Below are 9017 nucleotides of genomic sequence, written 5' to 3'. Positions count from 1 at the left end.
AATCTGCCTCTGGAGTTCATCGGGAAGCTAGTAGAGAAGCTGTCCAGCAGTGTGAGGGCATTAGGTTATTCCAATAACCTATAAGAGAAGGTCCCAGACATGGGTTTTAGTAGACTTTTAGTTGGACTTAAACTTGTGTGATAGAAAAACAAACTGATTCTCTGAAAACAGCATTTTATTAAAGTCAATTTGTTGACACTAACAGTGTGAAACCCCTACTAATATTTTTATTGTTTATATGTACGTATGAGGCAGGGCCTCGTACATACATAGCCTCCTTTTCAATTTTTTTTTTTTTTGAGAGGATGTAATTTGATAACAATGTCCAGATTTTGAACGTCAACAGGTGTTTTTCCGGTGCTCTTGGTGAAAAATGCTGAATTTCAGAGCTGGTTGCTCCTAGGTAGTCCAGTGGTACTAGAGCCTACTGAAGCACAAAATGCTGCCAGGTCTACCCTTAATCTCGTACAGCAGAGTGGTTGTGTCATTACCTACCTTCTTGTAGCAGTTGAGAGTCGCCCTGTGAACTTCTGTTGTGGTGTGCATACGTACAACAGCTATGACTAAATTTTTATTATGCTCTTGGTGTCTTTGTTAGTGTGTTTTTTGGCAAATCACTGTGCTTTTCATTAAAGCTTACTGCCATACCCTACTTTTTAAATGGTTAACCCTACCCCGGCAGAAGTCCCTAGGCTCTTCCTTCCACCAGCATTTTCCTTGCATGAGTTAGGCTTGCATGCCCACGTGCACTTTCCCAGGGCCCAGGCTCATCTGTATTTTACGTTTTGCTCCACTGACTCCACTATACACCATTTCAGTAAAACGCTGTCAAAACCAGTGATATATATAAATGAAATAGTATAAAATAGCAAGAAAACCTTGTGAGAATATAGAGAAAATTAATTAATGTCCTAACTGCAGTAAATATGATTAACATCTTTTTGACTTTCAGGTTTAAAAATGTCTGACCAGAAAAACCTTGTAGACAGAGCCCGTCGTATTGAAAAGCTACTGTCTGAGAACAACTTCCAAGATATTGAGGATCATCTTAAAGCGCTTGAGGATGTTGATATGACTGTAGAGTATCTTCAGGGGACAGAAGTTGCCAAGGCTGTATACAGGGTACTCAAGATCTGCCCTTCAGGAGAGCTGAGAAAGAAAGCAAAGCAGTTGTTATCAAGGTGGAAAACACTTTACAAGAATAACTCTGTTCAGTCAATGCAAATTAAAACATCACTTTCTGTATATGTGAAAGAGGAAACTGGGCCTCTCGGTATGGGTCTGAGAGAGCAGTCGCTGTCTGAAGGACTGTGGCAGCAGGAGCCGTTAGATGCTACTAGCTGTAAAATTATGGTCCCATCGCCAGCTCTTAAGCACGTGGTGTGTAACGATGCAGAAGGCAGCATGCATCAGCCGGCTTCTTTTGAGGAGCAACACACTGATAATGAAGATGCGAAACCTTTTGTTGAGGAAGCAAGTCCGCAGCAGGATGCGGCGACAGCTCTGAGGTGTAAATGTACGGATCTTCTTTATAAAGCTCTGACTGGTTCTGCCAAAGACACGGAAGAAACTGATAAATGGCTGGCGCTATCTAAAGAAATCGAAGAGCATATTTTTGCTCTTCATGCTAAAAATGACAGAAAGTATAAAAATTGCATCAGAAGCAAAATCTCTAACCTGAAGAACCCTAAAAGTTGCCACTTAAAACATAACCTTTTTTCAGGGGCTTTGAGTCCAAAGGCTTTTGCCGAGATGACAGTGATGGAAATGGCCAGCGATGAACTGAAACAGCTCAGAGCTTTGTACACAGAATCATCTGTTCAGGAACATCAGCTTCCACAAGTTATTAATGGCACACAGACAAACAAAATAAAGTGTAGGCGCTGTGAAAGATTTGACTGCACCGTCACTGTGATCGCCAGAGGAACTCTCTTTCTTCCGGGATGGGTGCGAAACACAAATCCAGACGAACAAATGTTGACTTACGTTATTTGTAACGGATGCGGAGAGCAGTGGTATCACAGCAGATGGGTTTGTTTGTAACGCTATCCCTCTTTAATAAATGGTTTAGAATACAAGAAGGTGTCTCTGCTCAAAGTGTGTAGTTTAAAATTTTGTACTGGTATTACATAGATGCTGCCCCTAAAAGGTGCAAAATCAATTTAAAAAAAACTGCTGTTATTTTTGAAGATGAATAAATCTATGTGTTTTTAAATAATGTCAATATGTAAAGAACTAAAAGAAAAAAGGGGAAAAATGGTAACACTATATCTAAGAGAGTGATTGTTCATTAGTAAATCCATTAAAAATACTCTGAGTGTTGCAGTTTTTTTCCCCAAGGTACTGAGTACTTGGAATTTTCATTCTCTTCGCAAAAGTTCTCTCAGGGAATGTAAGTTTTGTTTACAGTAAACAAACTGACTCCAAAGCTGCAGTTCACATACTTGTCTGCACTGCAGAATGTTTGGCATGGATTCGCTCCTCAATCAAATCACTTTTCGCAAGTGTTAGTTTGTTGTTGGTGTGAGAGGTAATGTCTAATAGGAAAAAAGGAATGAAAAATAGAGTGTAAAAGGGGGCTGAAGGCCTTTAGCAAATGAAAGCAAAAATGAAATTCTGCTTTAGCTGTTTATAGCTACTGGGAGGAAAATAAGACCCAAGGAAACTGAGTGAAGGATAAGTCTGCCCTTGCCTGAGAGGTTAGTTTCATGCAGCAAAGCAGTAGTACTATTTGGAAACATAACCTTCATAATGAGTTTCCTTGTTGGAGTACTGATGAGATGGTGAAGTGGGTCAATAAATTGCCAAAGACATGCTTTGGGGTACGAAGTGTTTTTTTTCACCCTTTGTGTAAACACAATGAAACTGCATACTTGGTGTTAATGGAGGTATCTTTTATAAATGGGAAGCAGGCGTTTTGCAGTTCAAGGCTCAAATGCATCAGCTGAGCAGAGAAGCCTGGTGAGTGTTTGTGGGAGGAATTAAGGACAGTTCCTGTGCCCCTGTAGCTGCAGCACAGCTGAGGCTGGGCACCTTCTCTGGGCTGAGGCACTGCCCTGGAGCTCACCAGCCACATGACCGGTCAGAGAACGGAGTTTGAGGCATGACATGAGGAAACAGCTGGTGGTGAACTAAAAGCCAGGCAGGACTAAAAATAAAACACAAGATAGGCTTTTATCTGGTGTATATGGTGAAAATGGTGTTGCACAGAGGCACTTACTATTACTCCACCATTTAAAAAAAAACCAAGAAAAATCTTTTCTGTGAAGTGTTAACAGTTTGATTTCAGTGTTGTGATTTACTGTGGTATTACCTAGATTTTTATCATGTGAAAATCTGTGTGTTAGTAGAATTGCACTGATGTAAAACAAATGTTAAAGCATTAGGCCAGACTCCCAGTGTTCAACTGTGTAACCACTCAGTTCATATCTGACTTTCCAGCCCATACCCGTGTGCTGGAATTGATGCTTACAAGTAGTCTTCCGTGTTTAAGTGGAAGTATGTCTGTGCAAAGCGTTATTTTTAGATTTCAGTAAAGCCACAGGAAGGAAACACCTCTGGGTTACGGGTTCGCAGTCAGCGGGGTTGTGTGCTGTCATTTTGGAGGTCGTGGTCCTGCTGAGGAGAGCTGTGAGCCAGTACTGTGCTGTGTCAGAACACTGTAGGTGGAGACTTTATCTGTGGACAACAGACACTTATAAATAATTTCTGCCTGCAGATGGTTTTGAAGGCGTTCCAGTGATGTACAGGGCATCCAAGTTTTGTCTTGGCGAAGGGAAATATTACAAGGCATGGATGGTGTTTTTGAGAGAACGTATTTCAAGGGTAAAATTTGTAGCCATAATGCTGACTTTGTATTTTTCCCTGGTAAGACATTGTGAGGAGGAATTCCTTCATTGTCTGCCTTCCCAGTAACAATTGAACCTGAGAGCTGGCTGTGTCAAAAATCCAGTCAACGCTGGACATTAAAAAATGAGAATATATTTGTAAATTTTGTGGAATCCAGTAATCATGAAAAGATCATCTGTTGCTCTTGAAAGAGATGGAGCCCCTACCTGTATTCAGGATTTTCTTAGTCTGAGCTGCTAGCTGCTGGTTTAACACACACGTTGTTGGTAGGTTGTTAGCAGGACCTAAAAGTCAGACACAGAATACACTGCTGGTTGCCCAGATTGTAGTCTGGGGCAAGGAGGAGATCTGGGAATACCTGCAGAAGGTATTGCGAGGCAGGGGGAGTGAACTGGGTCCATTGTAAGTATGCTGAGGACACAGATCTGTAGGAAATGAGGCTTAGCTCTTCTGGGGCTGGTGAAAAAGCTCATCTAGGTTCATGCTGATAAACATACTGCCTGCAACGTCACATTTAGCAGTTACTGAAACTATGCAAAATCACGCGTAATTGTATTACCCTCTTGATCGTCTTACGCCATTAGCTATTTTCACCTAACACGGTTCATTACCACGTTGCCCATTTTTCCATCTTTGTACCCAGTCCTTGTTACTTGAAAGGTTTAGTAGAAAGCAGATGGTGTCGTGCAGTGTCACGTGCCACTGTATATCAGATGCCGTGCAGACGCCAAGTGCCACATGAGAGAGACCATCCCTCGAGTGAATCATCGCTTGCATTTAAAAAGGTGTGGTCATAGTTTCGCTAAGCAGAGTACTGCTCCAGGCCGCAGTTTGTCGATACGTTGTGTTGTCTCTGCCCAGGTTGTGTAACTGCACGGGGTAAAAATGTTGGACTGGATAAGATTGTATACTTTGGCTCAAAATGGCCTTAAAAAGTCAACTTGCAACTACATGGCATATGTGCCAGCAGGAGGGTCTAGATCACTGGAGTACGGGGAGTGTCAGGGTCTAGAAGCAAGAACAAAAGGAAAGCTTTGGAAAGTGAGGTTCTTTTATGTGGTTGAAGTAACCTTTTTTTCAGTTTGTTCCAGAGGTGGGAGAAAGATCTCTTACATTTTAAGCAATTAATTTTGGTACAATGTTTAGCATATCCATGATGCTACCCCACAAAGGAGCGTGATGTTAGCGGAGACCTGTGCCCAATAAGGCTGAAGTCTGTATTTGTTTTCACCGGGTTTTCCAGAGACAGTGTAAATTCTGCTGCTTCTTAAATCCTGTGATTTAATAGTAGCAATAAGGTCTTAAACGTAGAACGCACTCGAAGCTCAGGCAGCCTGTAGCTGCAGAACTTGTAATGCCTGTCTTAAGAAGCTGAGCTAAATTACCAATGAATTTCACACAGCTTTAAATGTAAAAGCAAAGATACTATTCTGAGAAGTGCTCTGTTAATTGGTGCCCATGTTGCTCCCTTAACACCAGTGACAAGACTCCTCCTGGTTCCTGCAGATCCACCGCCAGATCCATTTCATTCTGTTCTGTCGAGGGCTTTTTGCATCTCCCTCATAACCCTCTTACTGAAGCCTTTTTCAGGTACTCAGCTGCCATTTGTTGTTTATAACTCTTCCTTCCTTTCCAGGCCAAAAAGAAATATGTGCTGTTCATTGTCTATTTAAAATGTATTCCTTCCAACCTGCTGGGCTGTGTACATTTGTTCCTAAGCCAAGAAATGCAACACTTCAAACAAAAAAAGGACAGCTCTTCTGGCAAACAGAAAAGTTACCTGGTAACAGGCTGTGGTTAAGAAGGAAATATGTTGAATAACAGTCCTTCAGGGAATCTTGAGGGTGCAGTGGCCCAGTTCAGTGAGTGCCTGGAAGATAAGGAAAGAAACAAGAGCACGTTGATGATTTCTGGGATTGCCTGGGGGCTGGCTTGCTGCATTCTGGTATTAGCAGAGCCATAAAGGCAGATGACTTCATATCCCCTTATTTTATACTGCTGTAACTCAGCCAGGAGGTGACAAAGTCATGTTTTATTGAGACCATGTCATCACTTGCCAGGATGGAACAAAGTCTCCTTGCCAACTACAGATGGTAAAAAGCAATATTCACAAGCTCCATTATATGAGAGCTTTGCTGATACAGGACTTTCTCATACACACAACAACAACAAAAAAATGCCCTTTATTTGCCATTGAGAGCTTATTTGCGCCGTTAGCTAACACGTGACGTAACAACAATTACCTCTTCATGAGTTGGACTCTGAATAAAATCCTTGAGGTGCAAGGTCAGCTTTCAGATGAACGGGCACTGGAGGGAGCAGGAGGGGTGGGTTGCCGCACAAGAGGAGGCGAGCCAGGAGCGGAGGGTGGGTGGCAAGGTGCGCAGTGACTTTGGTAAGAAGGGTCACCATCCCACAGCGCCCAGACAAGAAGAGCGAGGCAGATCCGATGGCAATTACTAGCCAGAACTCCAGTGAGCAGCAGAGAAGTCCTTGGGAGGAGGTTGTGCCGATGTGGGGCTGGGTGTCAAATGGGGGTTGGGGCACGAGGTGAGGTGCAGGACAGGGCCCGAGCCAAAATGTGGTTCCTGCTGGCAGGGGGGGACCCCACCAGCATTGCTTCAGGCCTGCTCACCATCACCGGGAGTTGCTTCAGGCCTGCTCACCATCACCTGCTCACCATCACCATCACACCATCACCCTGCTCAGGCAGGGGCAGAGCCCGCAGCACCCACCCCACGCTGTCTACGCCGTTTAAAACGGGTGATTTTGATGTACATGTTTCAAACCACATCCTAACTGGGCATTTTGTTCTGTCTGTTCCTAAGAACTGGCAGCTGTACTTCATGTGACCAGCCTTGGCAGTGGCATCATTTGTTCTACAGCTTTTGGGCATTCTGCAGCAACTAGAGGTTTTGTTACATATGTGAATAATAGTTACAGGGTGGACACAAGGGAAAAGGTTCTTCAGTTCCTGATCCTCAAGCACACACACATGTGTACCTTCAGAGTAACTATTGATACTCCATTATGCCTATAAATTAAGTGTAACAGGCAATGGATGCAGTATGATTCTTTCCTATTTTCTTTTATTTTCCCATGTAAATGCAGTAAAAATACATCTTATCTCAGAAGGTTAAGAATTTTATTTCTAACTAGAATTTTAAAAAGTTGAAGGACTTGGACAGGCTGGAGAGGTGGTCCACTGCCAACCTCATGGAGTTCAACAAGGCCAAGTGCAAGGTCCTGCACCTGGGTTGGGGCAATCCCAAGCACAAGTACAGGCTGGGTGGAGAATGGATCGAGAGCAGCCCTGAGGAGAAGGACTTGGGGGTGCTGGTGGATGAAAAGCTGGACATTAGCCGGCAGTTGGCGCTGGCAGCCCAGAAAGCCAACCGTATCCTGGGCTGTATCAGGAGAAGTGGGGCCAGCAGGTCGAGGGAGGGGATTCTGCCCCTCTACTCTGCTCTCCTGAGACCCCACCTGGAGTGCTGCATCCAGCTGTGGAGCCCTCAATATCAGAAGGATATAGACCGGTTGGAGCAAGTCCAGAGGAGGCCACGAAGATGCTCAGAGGGCTGGAGCATCTCTCCTATGATGAAAGGCTGAGAGAGATGGGCTTGTTCAGCCTGGAGCAGAGAAGGCTCCAGGGAGACCTTATAGCACCTTCCCGTACCTGAAGTGGCCTACAAGAAAGACAGAACAGACTTTTTAGTTGGGCCTGTTTTGATAGAACAAGGTACAATGGTTTTAAACTGAAAGACAGTAGATTTAGATTGGACGTAAGCAAGAAATTTTTTACAATGAGAGTGATGAAGCACTGGCCTAGGTTGCCCAGAGAGGTGGTATGTGCCCGGTCTCTGGATACATTCAAGGTCAGGTTGGATGGGACCTCAGCAACCTGATCTAGTTGGAGATGTCCCTGGTCACTGCAGGGGGTTAGACTAGCTGACCTCTAAATGGTCCCTTCCAACCCAAACTATGCTATGATTCTATGATTCTGAATTTCCTTAAATTTATCCAAGTGCCTGAGAACCAGTGTTGTCTCAAGAAAAAGATGGTAGCTTCATCCCACAAGGTGTCAGGGGCAAAATAGAGTAATTATTTCCTCCTGTTCTAAATGCAGATTTTTTTTTTAAATTATTTTAGGTCACAAAATACTGCCTTAACTGATCAGAACTTAAGTCTTAGTATTGCCATCATTTAAGAAGGCCATTTTTCTACACCTCTAGCACTTGTATTTTACTTTAGCATTGGATGAAAGCACATCCCAGGAGAAAAGTACTTTAAAAAATTCAGAGCCCAGCTTTGTTAAATAAGAATGTATCTAGTATCATCAGATTTGCCTCTGGCATGGACTGTCTTTTAATAATCATGCTCCCGTCAGTCAGAGGCGGTCCCTGCTCATGATACTGAGACCTTGTTTTCCCTTTCTTGAGCCGTGTTGTAAACCTGATCCAAACCAAGATGACTCTGCAAGTGGTATTTCCAGTCCGATCGCATCTCCCTCCTGATGGGAAGCATGTGATGGCTGCTCAAGCTGCATCTCATCATGCCCTTTCCTTACGCCTGTCATCGCCTATTCCTCTCGGTGATGTGGGAACCTCTTTAAATACGTTTCAATGATTTCTCCTCTTTGCCTTGTAGTTACATTTTGCCCTATCCTCGTGACGGGGTGGAAGAGCATGGGAAAGACCCTGTCACAGGACAGTCTTTTTTCCCTGGGATCTTGTTTAAGCAGTCAAGTTGATGTTATTCTCAATTACTGCAGGAAAAGATGTGTCTGACTGAGCTCTCTGCATGGCGTGGTTTGGATTTTGGTGGGTTCGTTCATGGACACCTGCACGTGTTTAAACGTCTGGACCTGTGAAGCGAAGGTGCCTTACGGTCATGAGTGTGCTTACAGTAGGGGGCCCTCGCCGTGGGGCCTTTCATAAATAACTCTGAGCTGCGAACACTGCGTGCGGGCCTTCCGAAACTTCGTGGTTCCGAGTGCTCCCGCGCAAACGGACGTCCCATCCTTTCGCAGCGCACAGAGGTCCCTTTTTTAAGCGGCGTACGGCACTGACCACTGAGCGTGGCCTCCGGGGGCACCGCTGTTCCCCTTTCCGACGGGTCCAGCGCTTTCCCGCGGGGCCGCGGTTGAGCCAACACCCCCCGGCTCCCCC

At 44.4% G+C, this 9017-nt stretch overlaps 1 protein-coding gene across 1 annotated transcript; it reads left to right on the top strand.

The window, feature by feature from the left end:
• The first annotated feature begins 960 nt into the window (after nt 1–960).
• Nucleotides 961–2177, top strand: TCEANC (transcription elongation factor A (SII) N-terminal and central domain containing). Its single transcript, XM_010153016.1, has one exon. It carries the CDS (start codon nt 961–963, stop codon nt 2041–2043), a length of 1083 nt encoding a protein of 360 aa, XP_010151318.1. The 3' UTR covers nt 2044–2177.
• The last annotated feature ends 6840 nt before the right edge of the window (nt 2178–9017 follow it).

This window comes from Eurypyga helias, unplaced genomic scaffold, assembly GCF_000690775.1.
Source record: "Eurypyga helias isolate BGI_N326 unplaced genomic scaffold, ASM69077v1 scaffold5366, whole genome shotgun sequence".
In the NCBI taxonomy this organism is placed as follows: Eukaryota; Metazoa; Chordata; class Aves; order Eurypygiformes; family Eurypygidae; genus Eurypyga; species Eurypyga helias.
The sequence above is the reverse complement of the archived record's forward strand: the minus strand, read 5'-3'. Positions and strand labels throughout refer to the sequence as shown.